The 21,387-nt window shown below is 46.7% G+C and overlaps 1 protein-coding gene across 1 annotated transcript in view; it reads left to right on the top strand.

Annotated features, from left to right (window-relative positions):
• Window positions 1–573: 573 nt before the first annotated feature.
• Window positions 574–21,387, top strand: part of PCP4 (Purkinje cell protein 4) — a 53,227-nt gene continuing 32,413 nt past the window's right edge. Inside the window, exon 1 of the mRNA XM_032302930.1 lies at window positions 574–712. Within this exon, the coding sequence (XP_032158821.1) occupies window positions 704–712 (9 nt within the window). The 5' untranslated portion in view covers window positions 574–703. The remainder of the gene's footprint in view (window positions 713–21,387) is intronic.

Consider the following 21,387-nt stretch of genomic DNA (forward strand, 5'->3'; position numbering starts at 1 on the left):
GGTCCCGACTATGTCCTTTTCCCATCGCTGGTGAGCTTGTGACAACACAGATAGGGCTGGGGACCCTCTCTCTCATTGCCGCGTGACTCTCCATGTCCATGTTCCAGAGCTGACATGCCCTCCCACCAAGGGAAGAAATCCCAGGGTAAAGCAGCCCGGCAGATTTGGGCGCGGGGTGGGGGGCAGCAGAAAACATTTCCTCCAAAGGCTGAGGTTTGTGCCCAGAAGAACAGGGGAGGTTGCAGCTCTTGGAGAGCATGGGCTGTTGTTTCCAGAATTGGCCTTTGAAAAACACACCTTCTTTCCACTGATATTGAAAACGTATTTTCCATGCGTCTAAGTCCTGGACTCTTGAGTTAATAGACAATGGCAAACCCGTGATATCTTTGTACCTCTTACTCGACCTTAAAAAAAAAAAAAAAAAAAAAAAATCAAGCGGTTCCTTCCTTCCTGGCAGAATGTGGAGCAGAAACCTGGCTGGCTTTCCGCTGCATTCCACTAGGGGGCCCCTCCTGCTCTCAGATGTCTGCCAGGCGTGCAGCAGGTGCAGGAAGCTCATTGGCTTACGGGAGGCATGATGCCACCGGGCAGCCCTTTTTAAGAGAAAAGCCAGGACCGGTGGAATAGCGACCCCTGAGCAGCATCCTGGGTGCTGAGCACGGTGCCGAGCGCAGGGATCCCGCAGCTGCCGTGTTAGAGCAACATGAGTGAGGTGAGTGGCCCTGTAAGCTGCAGAGGGAGACTTGGGGGTGAGAGGGGACGGGGGCCACAGTTGGTCTCGGAAAATATGAAGGGTTCCCAGTGGCGACGGAGCACAGATCAGCCCTGAAACTCTTTGCTTTGAGGGCTGACCCTATGGACATCTTGGTTGGTATGGCAGGTACAGACCCTGGTTAAGTTTGCAACTTTTTTAAAAAAATTGCCTTAGAAGGAGAAAGGGATTCATTGTGCTTCTGATTTGACTGTGACTTTGGAAAGTGCTTTGGGTGTAAGACCTCCAGAGAGAAAGCTGACGCTAGTCTTGGCGTCTCTGGAGGTTTGGGTGGCTTCCCGCTTGTCCTCACGTGTTTGCCTGGGGATACCTTGTGGAATGTTGGCAGGAAGGCTACCCGGTGACGGTCAGGCTTGGGAGAGAAGCAGGAGAAGGATCTAACGGCAGGGCCGTGGGGAAGCCCAAACTCTCTGTGCAGTCAGTCAGAGCACCGGTAACAGAGGCAGCTTGCCAGGACCGTGACAAACCTGCCTGTGGGGACGGGGCTGAAGACAGGACAGACGTGGACGGAAGACCAGCTACCATGTTCCTTTGCAAGTCCCTTCTCTGAATATGTTTCTAAAGAAGAGATTTTGTTGGGGGAAAACTGAGAGCTCATTTTATTTTTAAAAAGAGCCTGTTCTCTTTCTTTCTTTTAAATGAAGCAGGTTTGGGGGTCTACCACCCCCTCACTCAGCTCAGTAACCCAGACAAGTCCATTTTCATGTCTTTTGGGTCGGCACTTCAATAATGACTTTTAAAGACCTTTTGTATTCTCTATCTTTTTTTTTTTTTTGACAGATGGGTGATCCTTTTTTTGGAAGTCTAGAGTAAAATTAACTTCAGAAATAAGATGTGCCTTCACTACATCTCTCTCTCTCTGATGGGTGACTTTTGACATAAACGTGACAGGAAGAAGTGCGGGAAGTATATATGGTTTAGGAGTGAGGGTTGAGACAGAGTGGGGGTGAGGGAGTATGGAAGGACGGGGGGAAGCTGGGAGCCTCCCCCCGTGGATATGGCTGGGAGCTCCCAAAATGCCAGTGCACCTCCCTTTTGCCTGTTCTCAGCCCCCAGCTCTGTGTCTAGTGCTTCACTTGTGTTACCCCATTTGCCTCCCCAAATTGTGTGAGGAAAGTGCTAGTATTATTTGCAGTTGACAGATGGGGACACTGAGGCACAGAGAAGTTCAAGGTCAGCTGGTTCCAGGTCGGAGGCGAGTGAGGGGCAGGACTCAAGCTGCGTGGCTGGCGGCCGGCCGCCGGGTGGATCTCAGGGTCCAGAGAGCGTATGGAGCTCTCTGAGCCCTGGGTGCCACCGAAGGAGGGGGAGGAAGAGGAGCTGGGGCCTGAAGCAGAGACGGGGCGAGGTGGACCCGGCCTCCAGGTCCCGCGGCTTTCTGCTGGACTCCATGAGATTTCTGAGGCTTCTACCCTGTGTCAGCTCACCCTGCTCCCAGGGAGAAGTGATGGCTAGGGAGAGTTGGTCCGTAGGTATACAAATGAACAGTTTCACGGGGGAGTCAGAAAATAGTAGTGCACTGGGGGGCCCTTTTTCCATAGTTGGCTGCTCTGGGTTCGTCTGGAGCGGTGGTGCTCCTGCCGGCTCCCCTCGGGCTCTCACTGCATCTTTAGCCGGGGCTGGTGGCCGGCATCACACACATGAGCTTTCCAGAATGCCTCAGCTCAGCGGGGTTCACCCAACTGTGGGTCCCCAGGGAGAAAGCAAACACCCCAGAGCTCAGCCCATGATTGGGGTCACAACCTCGTTCCTGCTGGATGCAAAATTAGGGCAGCTCTGCAGTTGTGCCCTGCCCCCCCCGCCCCCCTTCCATTCCCTTAGACACGTTAGCAGGCCACCGGAAAAGCTTCCTTGAATGTTGATAAAATACTGCAGGAGGCACATCTGACGCCTTGACCTCCCTTTGCTCCCACCACACCCCTTCCAGCTCCCTCCTCCAACTCTCTCCCCTCCTGTCCCTCCTGCACCAGGCCCCCCACACCCACCCCTGTCACATGCAGCCCTAGTCCTCTGGCCACCAGCTGGGTGACCAGCTCTCTGGCTGGTCCCCAAGTTTCTGGGTGCGTGTCCCTCAGAGAGTGGGAATTTGTCCTTTCACTAAAACTTAAATCTGCTTAAAACATTTAATAAAGTCGAACAGAAGCTCCTTCCTGGGTAGAGCACTGAACCTCTCCCCACCCCAAAGCTTTTCCTTAGTTGGTTGAATTACATGTGGCTTCTTGTTGTAATCGCTCGCAGGCAGGGACGGCTTTCGGATGATCGTTTACTTGCTCGTGTAGCTAATTACGGCAGAGGGCCAAAGCAATGGATTTTGTCAGACTTTCCTCTGACTTCGGGATTTGTTTGAGTCCGGTGGGGGAATGGCGCCTGCTCCGGCTGACAGGGTTTGGGGCCCGCGGCAGAAACCCCCGAGCTCACAGCTGCTCCTTTGAACCGTGCTGGAGCTGGGCTTCGAGGAGAGGCCCCCAAAGGGCCAAATGGTCCCTGAGTGGGCCCTACTGCTCCGGCTCTTCTAGCTTTGAGGGGGGAGGGGTGGGGACTTGGGGACTGAGCTGGCTTTCCACGGAGTGACTCGAAGACGCAGTGTCATCTCCAGCCCCCGTGACAAGGCTTCTCGGAGAGAATGGTGATTGAAAAGAGCAGCGCCGGTGTAGTGAGGCAAGTCAAGTCCACATTTAGGGCACTGAGAGAGTGGAGGTGGTTTGTGGGGGTGTCCGACTTACATTTCAGGATTAAAGTATGTCAGATGCGTGTGGAGATAATTTAGTGGGAATCACAATGCAGGTTAAGGTGTGTTAGTTGGGTCAGGAATCCTCACCACGAAGGCCGAACTTTACAAAGTCCTCTTCTCTCTCCAACTGGACCCGCCGCACAGGACTCCCCTTGTCGAAACACCAAATACGAGTCCCATGAACAAGGACAGTCTGTCCTATTTTCTCGTGCAGGTGTGAGTTTTTAAGTTGCTCTTCAAAAGAACTTATTTAGGAGAGCCAGGAGCAAAATTTTAATGCAATAAAGGCACGCCTTTGGAGAATCAATTTAAAAAACGACACCCACCATCACCCTATTCGAGAGAGGGTGGGGGCAGCTCCTATTGAGTAATGCCTCGGATGACAGCTCTTAATTAGACCTGAGACCCCTTAGAGAAAGTGTTTTCCTGTCACCGCTCTTTTCTTGCACAGGCTTGGATGGGAGGTTGCAACTCCGTGTCAGGGTTATGAGCCTTTCTTCCACATAGACATTGCCCACAAAAGGACTGTGCCCATCAGAGGCATGATAGGAACACACTGCGGACATTTAAGGGCAAATGTTTAGACCCACATGCTTTTCCTTAACACAGCATCAGAAGCTACTGGCTACGCATTAAATCTCTAAAGAAGGAAGGGAACAGTGAACCACATTGTCTGGAGAGAGATTTGCAAGGGGAGGATGAGCTCACTTAAGTCTTGGGTGGGGGCATAGGAAGGACAGGATTCTTTTTTTTTTCCCCCAAAAGTAGCCATTGGTTAAAAAATATCATATGACCCTTTTTTGGACTTACCTAGTCAGTCGTCGAGGAAACCCATGATAAGACAAACTGTAGGAAACCGAACTGAAATGAGAATTATCATAGCCGTGTGATTTAATATGACTTCATCGTGAACTCTAGCGAATGCTAACGGGCAGGTGACCCGGTTCGCAGAGAACCGTGTGCTTTAGACCAGTTAAATGCAGATTCTGAGGGGAACCGCATAAGATGGATTTTACAACTGGCTGCAAGGGCCTAGCAACAGAAGGCCGAAGGACAATTCAATTTCTTCTGTAATTTTTAAAAATTATTTATTTCTTTTCAGCGTAACAGTATTCATTGTTTTTGCACCACACCCCGTGCTCCATGCAATCCGTGCCCTCCCTAATACCCACCACCTGGTACCCCGACCTCCCACCCCCCGCCCCTTTGAACCCCTCAGATTGTTTTTCAGAGTCCACAGTCTCTCATGGTTCACCTCCCCTTCCAATTTCCCCCAACTCCCTTCTCCTCTCCATCTCCCCATGTCCTCCATGCTATTTGTTATGCTCCACAAATAAGTGAAACCATATGATAATTGACTCTCTCTGCTTGACTTATTTCACTCAGCATCATCTCTTCCAGTCCTGTCCATGTTGCTACAAAAGTTGGGTCTTCTGTAATTTTAACCTCATTTGGGGGGTAGACCAGCAGCAGGGATGTAGGAAGGTCTAGAGGATCCACGTTCTGCTGGATCATACCAGTTAGGCACTCGCTCTACTCTGACTGGGGATGTTAGGTCCAGAAAGACACCAGTCCCAACTTGGGTTCTCAGTTCAACTTTTCTGGAGTGGGAACAAGTCACAGTTCAGCCGAGGAATGTAACTGCTGGGCTGACGGTTGTCGTGGGTTGCCGTACAATTTGTTTCCCTGATCCTACATTTCATTAACGAATGGTGTGTGATTAAGGAGTCTCCCTGTTTTCCTCTTTTGAATTCTAAGAATGACAGAACGCAAGATGTACTTTTTTTTTCAGAAGGAAAAATTGAAAAAAATGACTCACACTTGATTTTATTAAAGGTTTAGTTGAATAGTGTGATCAAGATGAAAAGGAAATACTTTTTTTTTTTGGTCAGGGACAGTGCCTTGAATTTATGATGAATATATTTTTGGCGTTATTTTTAAAATTATAATTTCTGCCTCAGTGTTTCATGAGAGGTGTTGTCACGGGGGAAGGCTGTCACCGTTTGTGAAACTGTGGTCCTTCCGTCCTCAGCTCCGTCCTTCTGGGCTCACCGTACTATCTGAACAGCTGAATCACATCACGAACCCAAGTCTGGAGCTTTTCATTAATTTAGAAAGGCTTTCTAGAAGGGGCTTCTTGCTGGAGGGTGGGAAAGAAGGACTTTAGAGGATACATACACACAGATCTATGTTATGTTTGCCTGATGGTTTTATAAAACACAGCATCCAAGCTCACGCTGTTACTGTCTTCACCTGTTTGGGTTGCTATGAGAAAGTCCCACAACTGAGTGCCTTATAAATCATAGACAATTACTGCTCCCAGTTCCAGAGGCTGGAAGTCTGAGATCAGGGAGCTGGCTTGGTCGGGTGAGAATCCTCTTCCTGGTTCATAGACAACCATCTCCTTTCTGTGTCCTCATATGTTGGAAGAAGGGACAGGGAGAGCCTGGGGTCTATTTTTTTTTTTTAGAGATTTTTTAAAATTTATATATTTGACACAGAGAAAGACGGCGAGAGAGGGAACACAAACAGGGTGAGTGGGAGAGGGAGAAGCTGACTCCCCGCTGAGCAGGGAGCCCGTGTGGGGCTCCATCTCAGGGTCCTGGGATCAAGACTGAAGCTGAAAGGGGACGCTTAACAGCTGAGCCCCCCAGGCGCTCCAAGTCTGGGGTCTTTGCTGTGAGAGCCTGAGTCTCATTTGTGGTAGCTCCCCACTCCCCAAAGTCCCACTCCTAATGCCTTCAGCTTGAGGATTAGGATTTCAGTGCATGAATTTTGAAGAAACACAAACATCCAGACCATAGAAAGTGCTATGGGTTGCATTTTATTTATTGGCATGGGTCATGTTGGCCTATGGCTGTGACCTTCCTTAGGACAGGAATGAATTTACATTGTCCACAAGACCTGGCTCCTGGTCTGGCACTTGGCAATATCCCTTTATGGGACGAATAAGGGGATTTTGTGGATTTTTCAGTTAATGGGACCAACAGACCGAATACCCTCTTTTCTAAATGTTGAGATTTGTCCAGACGGGTTTGGAAAAGAAAAAATTCTCTCTCTCTCTCTCTTTTTTTTTTTTTTTTTAACTCCTGGTTTGAAACCTGGGTTTTGTCATTTAAATCTTTTAAGTTGGAAATAGATACATTGTTATATATGCAAAATAAATGCTTTGACAGCAGGCAAAAAATGAGAAAATCTGGGGAGAATCTGGACAGAAAGAACCCTTGACATTTGGAAAAATGTCAACGAAAACAGGGGAGCTGAGGGAGGGACAGATAATTCTAATATTCTGTAGTCCGGGGTTGTCTCCACTGGGACCATTTCACTTTAGATAAGCTCTGTGAAATTCAAACAAAAGGAGCTGTAGGCAGAGCGGCAGAGCCCGTGAATGCCCTACAAAACGGTTTGCTGGATTGAAATAGAAAACCAATTTGATTGTGCTTCAGGGGGGATCAGAGAGAGCCTGAGCAGATCTTTAGTGAGATAATTCCTCGCGTCGAGTCACGGTCGACCACACTGCAAATCCTGGTATGTTGTTGAAGGCAAAGTATATCCCACATGCAGAAAGCAAGTTGCGTATTCAAATATTTTAATTCATATTTAAAAATTAACGATGTTTATATTCATTAACCAAATGTTTAAATTGATAGTTGCATATACAAGTGTTTTAAGTTAACTTATATCTTACATAGAAATATATGACATTTCATATGCTAAAAAGAGATGCATTTGCCTGTTCTCTGGGGAAACCAGACACTGAATTGGGTGACTTTGCCCCCGTGCGGTCCAGCAGCCTCTGTCTCTACATTCCTATCATTCCTGGGTCTCGACCGTTCACCGCGCTTCATCCCATCTTTGGAAAGAAGTGAGGTACAAGTAACGAGGAGAGAAATATTTTCCATTCGATTTGGTACAGGTGCCTTTCGAGCATGGATATGAGGATATTCTACAGATCATTGTTTTGCGCCATAAACCAAGTGAGTTTGCCACACCTGCCGCTGGTCCAGACCTATAAATCCAACATTCATTTCTGGGCTGTTTCACACGAACAATTCAGTGTAAGTTACACATTCCAGGCATCAGTGTGCTTGAATATTGTTTGTGCCTTGCAAATAGCCCGAAATTTATGCTTCAGAATCTCACTGAATGACTTCACATCCCATTTCTGAAAGGGAAACGCTTGGCCGTATTTATACCATTGCCGGCAGAAAAATCAATCACCCTCTAAATGCCATTATTTTGTATTTTACTCTTAAACTGCCACCTTATAAATAAAAATAAGACAAACTAGCACCATAAAGCAGGAGGGTAATCATCCACAAATTGAAAACTCCCCTGCAAAACATTGAGGGGAGAAGCGGCTAAAAAGTATGAATTGGTAGAAGTATTGGAATGAAGCAATTTTCGTATCATGATGTAACTAAACTACAGAACAGGAAAACCCTTTTTCTTGGAAGGTTTATGCTCCCAGTTTGAGGGCAGTCATGGGCTTTGCCAAGACTGAAATATCTCAAGTCATCGGTACTTTGATCCTTTACCCAATGGTATGGAATGCCTTTTGAATGTTAGTTTTTGAATATTTGGTTATGACTCTTTGGAAGCTATTTGATAGCTGAGGTTGTATCTGGATTGGCTGGAGATTACACTTTTCCTGCTATTACAGTCCCAACTGCGGAGTAGCAGCGCAGCAAAGAAATGGTCATCTGTCCTCATAACACACAACTGGCTTGACCAAGGTTCTAACAAAGTGATCGGTTATCTTGATTTTTTTTTTTTTTAAGATTTAATTTATTTACTTGACAGAGATCACAAGCAGGCAGAGAGGGGTGGAGGGAGACCGAGAAGCAGGCTCCTCGCTGAGCAGAGAGCCTGCCACAGGGCTCCATCCCAGGGCCCTGAGATCATGACCGGAGCCAAAGGCAGAGGCTTAACCCACTGAGCCACCCAGGCACCCCTGGTTATTTTGATTTTATACAATACCTGAAAAGAGGACCCCAGAAGTTGACAAGACTCATCAACAATTGTCTTGCCCAAACAGGATAAGTAAAAATAGAACAAGAAAATACGTTCTCTCTTTCTCCCCAAGAATTTTTTTTTTTTTTTTAGCCAGTATTCTTTTATGTCCATCAGGCGCTAAGTGCCACTATTTAAAAATTAAATAAGATATTATACCTGGGGTACCTGGGTGGCTCAGTTTGTTAAGCCTCTGCCTTCGGCTCAGGTCATGATCTTGGAGTCCCAGGATCGAGCCCCACATCGGGCTCTCTGCTCTCTGCTCAATAGGGAGTCTTCTTTCCCTGTGCCCTTCAGCCTGCTCGTGCTTTCCCTCTCAGTCTCCCTCACTCTCAAATAAATAAATAAATTCTTTAAAAAAAAAGTTATTATGCCTGTTTTTATTTAATTTAATTTAATTTTATTTAATATTTCTTTTTAAAATTTTTAAGTAATCTGTACACCCAAATGGGGCGTGAACTAGCAACCCTGAGATTAAGAGTCTCACGCTCCACTGACCAAGCTAGCCAGGTGCAACCCCCATACCTGTTTTTAAATGGAAGATTCTGACACATATAATTTCCTTATTAAGTAACATCCCTCTTTTGTCAGGGATTATGAGAAAAATATCACTTTTCTTTTCCTGGGCTTACCAAAATGGTAAAGTGCACCTGGGCTTTTCTTTTTCACATTTTCCGATGCTTGTTTGATAGGCAGAGAAATCCCCGATGCCGTGAATTGGTCAAGCAGTCTCGGTAATGGCACTTCCTCCAGTCTGATGGCTGTGGGTCAGGAGCTCGCCTTGGTGCTCATGAAGATGTTCTAGCAGTAGCGCCAAGGTCAGGTCGTACTCCCACTGCTTCCTTGTTGTTTTTGCTGATGGTGTTTGTATTCTTTTCAATCTGTGCAATTTGATGCAGTTTTTTTTTTAAATTTGGGTAAAAAGCCTACCATAATATTTGCTATCTTACCCATTTTTAAGTGTATAATTCGGTAGTGTAACGTGTATTTACTTTATTATGAAATAGACCTCCAGAACTGGGTCCTCCTGCAAAACCGAAATTCTACACTGTTAGACAACAAGTCCCCTCCCCCCAACCCCCTTCCTCTGGTGATCACTCTTCTACTTTCTGTCTCTGTGGATCTGATTACTCCAGGGGCCTCATATACATGGGCTCAGTATTTGTCCTTTTGTGCTTGGTTGATTACACTCAGCATGATGTCCTCAAGGTTCTTTCATGTCATGGCATGCAAGACTTTCTAAAAGTCACTTTCCTACTTAGTGGGGAGATTAGTTTCGTTAAAGGTAGATTATGTAATCTATAAATCCTCCTCCCGGAGCTCAAGGAACTGCAGTGCAGCACATGGTGATATTCTGAGAGCAAGTCAAGAGTTGTGGGACTCCCATTCTTTCCTACTCACCAAGTGACAATGTCCCTATCAATCCCGAAAGTAGCTATGGATAAAACCCTATTTTGTTCTTATTGATTTCCGAGCCTAGAAAGATATACATAGACATTTTAAAGTTTCCTTCACCATGCCTGGTTGTGAGAGTTAAGAACCTTACAGTTCCAGAGATGCCATTCCTGCCATAGTCTGTATCAGTGCTGCCCCCTGGGATTGTGCTGTGTACAACCTGTGCAGCTGAACATGGTGGTCCTGCCCTTTCCTGGGGCGTAGTTGCCCTGCTTAAAGACCACTGACCTAGAGAAAAACGATCATTTCTATGGTCCTACTTAGAATTCACGGAATTGAAGGAGACCACAGTTGTCATTTTATTCAAAGTAGTCATGTTAAAATAGGGAGCTGAGTGCCTGAAGGCAAATTTTGTTAAAAAAATCACAGAGATTCTTGAGGAAAAGCCAGTGTGGGTTTCACTTACACATTTCCTTTCCTATTAGATTTCTCATTTTCTGTCACATCCTGGATACAACCCAATTTCTTTTACACCTGCCCCAATTCCATTTAGGATTTAGATATGAAATCTATGAAAAACAGTATTGTCCTGGATTTTTTTTTTTTTATTAGCCTTGAGTAAAAAAAGAGCAGCTACAGAAATCTTGGTGAAGTCATTCTTTCTGCCCCCAGGTCTTCCACTTTATTTCTAGAGGTTCAAGTGTGCACTCTGAACCTCAACTCTTGTCCCAATAACATAAGGAGAGGTCAGTGAGCATTGGTGCACGGCTACCATGAAGTTCCTTGTTGAGACTGATGCTGACCGTCTTCTGACTTGCCTGCCAATTTCCTTGACTTTGTCTTTATATCAATCACTTTCATTTCTTGCCTTACCCCATCTCTGTTTGAGTAAGAAAGAGCATCTGAACCCCTCAAATAGAACTCTTAAAAAAACCTTTGCTCAGAGAATGGCAGCCCTTTGGTCAAAACCATTGTGTGTATCATCACATATTTTGTCAGCCATGTTTCCTTCTGCCTTCTAGAGTGGGAACCTTTAAAACAGAAACTATGTCTTCTACACTTTTCCTCTCTCTGGTACCTGCCCTTCAACCCATGTGGATGGGGGATCTATACATGTTGCACGCTGTGCTGGGTGAAGGAAGAAGACATGGCCCGTACCTCTCACCGAGCTTAGAGGCTATCCAGGGAGACAGAATCCTGTGAAATTAACCCAACTTCACATGTGGTCACTGTGTAAACTAGTGGAAACACTGACTAGTGCCATTGTTGTAGGAAGGAGAGGAAGGAAGGGTTCAGGGGACCTTCCCCATAGAGTCAATGCTTCTAGAAGTAGGGTCTCAGTACATATTGACTGAGGAATAACCACCATGGCTAATGGTTAGTCTGAAAATTCATGAATTTTAGAACCACATGACAATTTAGCAATCTTCAAGTCTGAGGAACAGATACATATCCATTATGATACTATAGTTGATTTCTACCTCTTGCCTGATGATACAAATTGTTTTAAATGTGTCATTTTCCCAACCTTATCAATGGATATTTAGGTTCTATTAAATTATCATGTCTTCCTTTAAAAGTGTTCAGTGAGTCATCTCTTTAGGACATTGGAAGCAGATTACACGTGTATCGTCAAGAAGACTTTTGGAATTGTGCAAATTGTGCCTATTGTTGCATTTTGAAAGTTCCATGTTCTGCTTGTGAGAAATGCCTAAGTGAATTCAGATAAGCCTGTAGCCCTCCTTCTGTACGAGTATTAACGTTTGTCCAGGGCAAGATATCACAGCTCACGTTGTATCTCAGAGCCCCTGGTGGATTCCTCACCACTCTGAGTGGCTTCTTCTCTTTGGAGTTGATTCAAGGCATGGGCTCATCCTGATATTTATAACTCTGTTCTCACATATGCATAAGTCCTGTCAAAATACAGAGATAATACGGTGCCACATCGCAAATATTATTTCTGGCAATGTTCTATACCTCAGAAATGTGGGCTATTTCACCTATTCAGGAAGATATTTTCTTAAAATAGATGTAGCAATTTGTCAAATCCCTCCACCAAATACCTCATGCAAGTTTACTGTTGTCTTTTCATCTGGATTTAATCCGTTCCATCTTTAAGGAGGACTCATCCTGGGGCACTATTTAGTGAATTTCCACACCACCTTTTTTCTTGCTGCGTTCTTGCTGAGAGCCAGATTTGGCTGAAATTCACGTGAGAGCTCCCTGACCACGGAATTTGGGATGAGGATTTTGAATTCTTACATGACAAACGCATAAAGGCAGCATCCTGTTGTAACTTCAGTACTGTAAGCAGTGCCCTTGGGGGGACACCTGACTCTCTCTCCCGGGTCCCTTGCATATTTCCACAAGGAGGAAAGACAGGGACTGAGGAGTCAGGCAGATCTCCACCAGCAATGAGACAATTTCAAGACGAGCAGGAGCTGTGGGGTTGTTTGCTCCTGTCTACTTCCTCATAAGATGCCTTCTGAGGTGATGGTGGCTCAGACAGAGCTGGACGGTCCTGGGGAAGTCCATGTTTGGACAGTAGGGCAGGACAGTGGCATGTGTGTGGGGCCCCAGGGAAAAACAGACATGTGGGGGCTCCAAGGAAAACATTATTAAGAATTTCAAGACCGGGATGCCTGGGTGGCTCAGTTGGTTAAGCGTCTGCCTTTGGTGCATGTCATGATCCCAGGGTCCTTGGATTGAGTCCCACATCTGGCTCTCTGCTCAATGCAGAGCCTGCTTCTCCCTCTGCCCCTCCCCCCAACTCCTGTGCTTGCTCTCTCTTTCTTTCTCTCTGACAAACAAACAAACAAACAATCACACAACAAAAACCAACAACAACAAAAACCCAAACCAAAAACAACCTTTCTTCCAAAATATTAAAAAAAAAAATAAAAAGAATTTCAAAACCATGATGACAGTGTTAAGCCAAGCTTGGGGCTTTTATGAGCCAGAGGCCCTATGTGACTGTACAGGTCGCATGGCCAGGAGGCTGGCTGTGGGTGAAGCTGGGGGCTTCCTGATTGCTTTTTAGTGGAGAGTGAGAGAGAAGGAGAGGGAGAGAGTGTGTGCTCTGATGAAGCATTTTTATCCCTTGGCAATGTCAGGAGAGTTTTATGTATTCTTCCCTCACCCAGAGGATGTTTTCAGAATGGCCCATGCCTGCCCACGGGAGCAGGTGGCTGGAGGGTCTTCCTGCTGAGTCAGAGGGAGCATCGAGGCTGGTTCTGAGCAAGCCCACCTAGCAGCATGCTTGCCCAAGAAACCAGGTGATGCTGGCTGACTGCCCAGGACTGCTGCGAGGTTGGAGGAATAACTTTGATTATAAAGCACTTGGAAAGCATACATTTTTTTAAAAGACCATGTAAATGCAAAACTGTGACCCCAGTCTGGAAAACTCCCTGCACTCCAATTCAAAATGACTTTACGGAGTGCTGACCATTGATTCAGATGGATGCGGTGGGCGGCCAGCTTGCGCCGAGGTACCTGCTACATCACGTTTTCTTCCCTGGGGGGGAAGGGACACGGAGAGCAGGAGTATGAGACGCGTTCAATTAAAGGGACGCTTCATGCTTGGGAAGCAAAGGGTCTCATCAGAGCAGGAGCCCGGGTCAGGATGTGCAGACACAAAGCTGTACCATGGCATGAGCGTCAGTCGCCTGGATCAACCCCGACCCAGGAAGGCGACCTTGACCTAAGTCACACCTGGGCTTGTTTTCCAGCAGATTACATGGCTCTGGATTTTGGGGGGACTTGGAAATAAGGCAGGGAGCCGCTATCCACCGAGAAGGAGGTAGAGCATGAGACTGAGCTGGTAGGTGGTGTTGGTGTCGGTGCTGGGTATGCGTGCATTTCATCGTCAGTGGGGAGATTGCTAGAATTTTCACCTCCCTGGGGTGCAGCTGATCAGATGGCCTGTCCACCTTCATCTGGTCTTCTAATCTGTCTCCGTTCACTCCCTGAGCCATGACAGCTGATTTATGACAAAGCAATCCCCTTTCTTCCAGAAGTACACAACCTCAGACTTCTACGTGTTCTGAAGCTATTTTCGTTTTAGTTGAGTGGGGGAGAAAATCTGGCTGCCTCTTCATTACCAAAAAAGAAAACCTCCGGTTTCTGCAGCCTCAGAACACCCCCTCGGGGAGAAGCACGCCGAGGAGCGTGCCGGGTTACCGTCTGAGCCTTATCACAAGGAGTCCGCACACGAGCCCGGAGCTTCAGCTTCCCTCGGAGGAGTGCGCAGAGGGGAGTGTGCAGAACTAGTTCAATGTGTGAGAAATAAATCAGGACACCCAGACAGAGGGAGTTACGGAGTGAGAGCTGTCCTCACATTCTCCAAGCCCTGTTCTCACGGGCGTGGGAAGCACGTCTGCAGGTCTGGGGTCTGAATGGGCTGAACACTGCACCGTGGTGACCGGGCTCCCTGGCAATCCTGTGAAGTATGTTCACCCCATCTTTCCCCTGAAACTGGCGACGCAATTTCATACACACAGCATGTTGGGTGATGTGAATTTCCACACTGAGGGGGAGTAAGGAGGAGGTTCAGGAAACACAACCCCCACTCTGCCACCAGACGGGTCCAGGCATAAAATATTTGTGCCATTGATGGCACAGGGGGTCATCAAAGTCAGATCTTCCATCTTCCAAGCCAATATTGCACCCTCTGCACGGGCAAGATGAAGCAGCAGGTGTGCAGACGCCCAGAGCAGTCTGCCTACGTCCACGCTCCTTCCCTTGCAGATGAGCAGCTGTAGATCCTTGGGCAAGTCACTGCGTCTCTCCCTCTGTGCCTCAAATTTTGTATCCATTAAATGGGACTAGTTGTCCTTTCCACGTCCTAGGATTGTTGCTACAGTAGCGTTCCACTGTTGCTTTGCAGAGATGGAGCCTGCTGCCTTGGTGCAAAGAAGGAAGGCTTTGCCAAACCTGGAAGCATGATCTCTCACTCAAGCCCACTTAAATGGGGCTTCTCTTGGCTAGCCGTGGATCTGGATGAGACTCTCCCCTCTCCTGCAGCGTGTTTTGTTCACTTGATGAGGAAGCTGAGTGCAGCCTTACATCATGGGGGGCTCAGCCATGGTGGAAACGTGTGGCCGTGGCGGATGGCCATGCAGGGCCTGGGAGGGGTGGCTGGTTAGGGCTCGGCAGGCCAAGATTCTCCCGGCTATGAGGGCAAGTTCATCCTGCGGTCTTCGGTCTTCACCTGACTGCACCTCGCACTGGGCTTTACCAGCCATTCTGGGGAAGGGAGGGAGGGGTAGAATGCCGGTGTTAGCGCTGAAAGCAAAGCACAGAGGTCTTTCTCTGGGGCCTCTGTAACCTGGGGGGACGTGGACCGTCTGGCCTCACATCTTCTCTGGCCTTTGAAATATAAAAGTGCCCTAAAAATAATATGACTAGAGGAGGGATGGGCAGGCTTGGTGTTTTCACAGTGATACAGTCCAGGTCTCATTTCGTCCCGGCCATGCCTGTTGGTTTTTGCCCCCATCATCATCTGTACAAGATCGACTTGTCCTTTACTAACGTAGTTTAGAGGCTCATCTCAGGGTTTGCCTTTACCGTTATCTTTTGTAGATGCTTTTCCAACTCCTTCTTTCTCACGGCTTTGGGCTGACCGGCTGTAGCTCCCGGGGTGGGGAGCAGAGCAAGTGTCCGCTGCCCTTTTCTGCTCCACGTGGCTCTGGTGTCTTCTGGGTGCACTCCGGGAAGTAGTGCACGTTGGGGTATCTGTGTCTTTGTCTGAGAGCCGGCTTTTATCTCTTGCTGGGTCACGGCAGCTGTTGGAGAAGCATCTGCCCTTTACCCCGATGACCTTTATTCTGAGGATATTCTAAGCAGTTGCCACCACGATAGGAAGGCAACGAAGGAAGGGCAGACGGAGAAGCGTTGCTCTGGATGCAGGTCAGATGGGAAGGTGAATGATGACGTCCACGTTCATGGATCCTTCTGGAAACTTACAGATCCATGGGACTTCCCAGGACCCTCAGGGCAGGCTAGTTCTGCTCTTGGTGGGGTCAGTAGAGAGGCTGTGTATCGGCTGATGCTTCCTTCTCAGCCTCAGCCGTGCGGGTCTCTGCAGATGAATCCGCTTCACACAGGGGCCCGCAGGACCGCTCCCGTCTCCCGGCGGCCCTCCCGCCTCTGCCACTGGTTACCATTCTACCCTCTTCCCACATCTTTCTTTCTGGGAAAAAACACAAGCTGTCCTCTGTATCAACACACAAAGCACATCCACCCTGGGATTAGAGGCCCACCTGAAATTAATAATAACTAAGAAGCAGAGACTACGTACTCGGTGAAAAAAATCATCACCAATCCCAATATTCTCTCTGTACATTCTCATAACAGCCATGTGAGCTAAGTTTTAATTTAATGTAATTTCATGTAATTTGACTTAATTTAATTTAATTTATTTTAATCCTTCATGGAGAAGAAACTGAGCATATGAAGATACCGAGCTCTGAGGAGTAAAATCACTGGTTCAGGGTCACGTGTAGGAGCTGGTGTTCCTCCTGGTCGCCAAACTGCTGGGCCCAATGTGCTTTCATACCTTAACCCACTGCAAATGGAACACAACGGAAACGCGAGAGGCAGACAGACCTCTTTTGAAGCCTGGCTTCCTGTTGCTTTGCCCTCTGGCTCCTTTCAGGGCCCAGGCCTGTGCCCTGAGACCATTTGCATCATATGTAATTCTCCGAGCCTGACGAAGGAGATGTAGCATTCTGGCTTCATGGAAGTGGAAACTGAGGCGTAGAGAAGCAAGTGACCTGCGCAGGGTCCCACAGCGGCTAAGGGGCAGCACTGGGAGAGTCTGGACGGTGTAATTCCAGGATTGCAGGAGATTTCCCTTACTTTTCTTTTGTCTTTCTTTCTTTTTTTAGTCGTATTTATAAAGGTATAATTTGCAGATAGTAAAAGCTACCTTTTTAGGTTTATAGCTGATGAGTTTTGACACGATTGCTTTCTAAGCACTGAGATACAGACTGTTTTACCGCTGACTGTCCTATCACACACGGTCCTGCCGCAGACTGTCCTGCTGCCCCATAAAGTTCTTTGTGAGTCTTTAGATTCAGCTCTTTGCTCCCCGTTAGCTCCAGAGCCTACTTTCTTCCCCATCACACCCTAAATAAAAATAATCCCAATTTATGATGCAAGCTCTCCGCACTGCCTTGAGATTACCACAGTCACCGAGGCCTGCATAGGTGTTTTGTGACTGACAGCGGAAGCGGTAGGAGTGTAGGGAAACGATCAGGGGAAGGAGGACAGTTCCGGCCCTTGCGAATCACTCCTGAGTCTCAAACTGCCGAGAGAATGCTCGGTGACAGCAGCTGCTGCCTGGTCTGTAAGTGGGCTTCTGTCCTGCTCTCTAAGTGGACACTCGGCCACCTGCTCACGGGGCCTCTTCAGGCCCATCTGGGAGAGAGGGCTAGGGAGGCTCCCTTGCCACAGAGCAAAGTACATGTATTTTCCGATATTTTCATAATGACCATATCCTATTTTATAAATGAAAAAAAAAAGTGTTATTTAACAAAGAAAATCAGCACAGGAAAGGTTTTTAAGGATGAAAAATACTAATTAAAAGATACGGGTGTAGGGGCGCCTGGGTAGCTCAGGTGGTTAAGGATCTCCCTTCGGCTCAGGTCATGATCCTCGAGTCCCGGAATCGAGTCCCACCTCGGGCTCCCTGCTCAGCAGAGACTCTGCTCCTTCTTCTCCCGCTGCTTTCCAGCTCGTGCTCTCTCTCTTTCAAATGAATAAATAAAATCTTAAAAAAATTAAAATATGGCTGTAGGACAAAGTATAAAGTGAATTTCAGTAAGACAAACCACACACAGATCCCTAAAAATGAAGGTGCTTTTGTAAATGGTCTGCGTAAACCACAGCAATGCGAATTACTTCTATTACCGTAAAGGTCAGGCTAAAGATGCTAGGGGCAGAATACAGCTTCTGGGGTGGCATTTGGGCCTGTGGGTCTTTCCCAACGCTGGCGAGCACCTGGAGGGGAATGAGGAAGAAGTACAAAGGTTAGTGCCCTTGTCTGTGAGGACCCCATCTCTTTTTCTTTTAACCAGTGATTGTTTTTTTAAACCCTTCCAGCTGAAGTCTCTTTTGCAATTAGTTTCCACACCTTCAGGGATTAAATTAGTGGAGTTTTACTGCTCCATTTTTGGATTGGAGAATTATAGGTGATTTAAAATATCAGTGCCAAGAAATGAAATCTGTTCTGTACTTACCATGCAATGTTGGCCTGAAAGTCTCTTCTGCTCTTCAGACAAATTCAGGGACTTTGATTTGGAAGCAGCTTTAAATGATGTGCCTTTGATGTTCCCGAGAAGCCACCTGTTCAATGACTGTGGTGGCCCCAAGCAGTCATCAACTTCCTGCTGGTCAACCTAGCCGCTCAGCCCACTTCACCGTGCCGTGGTCGCGGTTTTGCTCCCCTGTTCATTTAAAGTCTAATATTTCATTCAAGAGACTCATGAAACTCTGTCAATAAAATGTTAAATATAATACCATAGAAACACACATTTTTATTTCTTCATTAACATGGTGAGCAAATGAAAACACAAAAAGTGCTGGGAAGGGTGAGCTGAGATCCTCAGGGACAATCCCCGTCTTGATGTTTCCCCTGGGCAAGGCGTCGATTCTGGGAAGAACCTGCGTTGTTCCAAACGTCATGGCCCCTGAGCATGGCCCGCACCACAGATAGGAAGATTCGTGTTTTTCCTCTTATTTAGAACCCATCTGAGAAACTGCTCGTCACGATGCTACCATTTCAGGGGAGCTAGAAACCCTGAAACCATTGGAAATATGAATACAACAACAGCACGAAAAGAAGACAGCCCCGAGTAGAAAAATTACCTGGGCGAAAATGTATCCCTGGGGATAGACGGTGTTAAGTAGCAGTTTCTAACAAGAGCTTCCAAGCCATCATGGGAATGAGACGGATTTTTCTTTCGTTCTTTTGCCAAATCTCTGCAACTACTTGGTAGACAGAATCCAAGAGAGGCCGGATGTTGGAAACAGAGAGCAAAGTGCTTAAAAAAGAAACACACACACACACACACACACACACACACACACACACACACACATGCACGCGCGCGCAATGAAGATGCCTTCAAACAACTTCTTTCTTTTGTTGTAGACATGCATCTACTTGATATCACCGGGTTACACCACCTCTGGAAAACTTGCAAGCATGCAAGTTTTGCCAACATGCAAGCATGCCTCCTTGCAGCCGGGCTCTGACGTGCGGCCGGCAGGGGCCAGTGGTTATGACCGTTCCTTCTCAGAGGCGGGAGCAGAGACTCCAGTAAGGGATGTCCCCAGAGATGCACAGCAGGGGTGGGGGCACCATGACTCACACTGATCAAGATGTGGAAAAGCCCCCATTGACTCCCACTCACTCTGGTGAGCCCTGGTCCCTTACCTCTGCGCAGATCTTAGTCATCTTGGATCAAGCTCTTACCCGGCTCATAGAGATGGTTGGTTTATTCTCTGTGTGTCCCTCCAGGTTGTGAGCCAAACTAAGTCAGAGAATGTGCCCTTCTCCTGGGACACTCAGGCCCAGCCCAGTGCCTGGCTCACTGGAGAAAGTGAACGGTCCAGGAACGAGTCTCTCACCCAGGCTGAGTCCAGGCATCTGTCTGGCACTGAATCCATAACCCTGACTGCAGATGGGCCTGCACAATGGTGAATGTACCCAATTTTGACAATCTGCTTTTGTGAAGGATCTTTTATTTCTTAGCCTGGGAGAGATCAAAATTCTTAAACTGGAGTATTTTTCTTCTGCGGCAGCAGTGAGAGGCTGATGCCAGGCCAGTGAGCAACCTCTTTCACTGTCACTGGTCTAGCCTCTTGGGGGGACTGGGGAACAGGGGTGGAGAATAGGTGAGGCCCTGCTGACCTTGGGGATGGCCTGGGACGTTCACTTGAGAAGGTTCTTTGTTCCCCAAGCCTATGGAGGCTTTGGAAGTGGAGAACCTCTGGTCAAATCATGTCACTAAATTAAACATCAAACCAATAAAGATACAACACAGATTCATATACTTATATTAATTAATTAATTAATTTTTAGTTTCAGAGGTAGAATTTAGTGATTCATCAGCTGTGTATAACACGCAGCGCTCATTACATCACGCGCCATCCTGAATGCTCGTCCCCCAGTTACCCCCTCCGCCCTCCAGTAACCCACAGTTTAATTCCTAGAGTTCAGCATCCCTTATGGTTTGTCTTCCTTTCTGTTTTTATCTTATTTTATTTTTCCTTCCCTTCCCCCATGTTCATCCGTTTTGTTTCTCAAGTTCCACGAAAGAGTGAAATCATATAGTACTTATCTTTTCCTGACTGATTTATTTTGGTGAGCATGATACCCTCTAGTTCCATCCACATCATTGCCAATGGCAAGATTTCATTCTTTTTGATGGCTGAATAATATTCCATTTAAATGCTGTGAATGTACCTTCAGAAAACGTTCTCAGACTGTCATTTGGACCTGAAATTTAACCTGCTAAAATTCATTTCACATTTCGTTCTCTTCAAACTTCTGGAATGAAAAGTAAATACTTGATAAGGAAACCTGTGTCTCATCCTGAAGATGGAACCCTATGTACTGTCTGAACAATTTTGCAAGGAGACATACTGTTCAGTGTTCTGAGTTTGCGCTGAAGCAGAAGGAGGTTTTGGTAATTTGCTTTCATCCATGACATATGATTAGCATGCCCAATTCTACAGGTATGGATAGCAGAGCATGAAAGGTGAGCTCCCCCCACTTCAGTATTCTGAAGTCATATAATAAGAACTCGAAAAATGAGAGCATGAACTCATAACCTGTAGTTGTGTCCCATGAAAGAGCTGGAAATGGAAGTTTCTCAAAACTTTACTCAAGTAATTTTCCAAATCCTTGAAATTACATAACTTCTTGAATCTGTTACTTTGGGGGGAATGAGTGGCGAGTGCCTGGGGGAGCCGTGTGGACCCCGAGGCCAAAGGAAATGTCAGTAATACTGGTCGATCCTGCCTTCACATACAATGTGGACATCTTGTTTATCATGACTTTTTACGGTACTTTTGATTTTCTAAAATATTGATTTAAATTTTTTTTGTCTTTTTAAAGCTTTATTGAGGTGTAATTGACAAATAAAATTGTAACATGCTTGCAGTGAACAATGGGATGGTTTGATACGCGCGCACACTGTGACGGATTCCCACCATCGGGTTAATGTCCCCATTCCTCACCTGACATACTTACTTCTGTTTTTTGGTGGGAACACGTAATTTTACTCTCTTAGCAAATTTCAGTGATACAACAGTGTTATCAATGTAGTAATCATGTTGCACACGAGATCTTCAGATTTATTCATCTTAGAACATTGTACCTTTTTACCAATCCACCATTCTACTCTGCTTCTTTGAGTCTCCCTTCCTCTCTCTCCTTCCTTCCTTTCTTGCTTTTTTCAGATCCCAT

The sequence above is a fragment of the Mustela erminea genome, chromosome 1 (assembly GCF_009829155.1).
Source record: "Mustela erminea isolate mMusErm1 chromosome 1, mMusErm1.Pri, whole genome shotgun sequence".
NCBI lineage: Eukaryota > Metazoa > Chordata > Mammalia > Carnivora > Mustelidae > Mustela > Mustela erminea.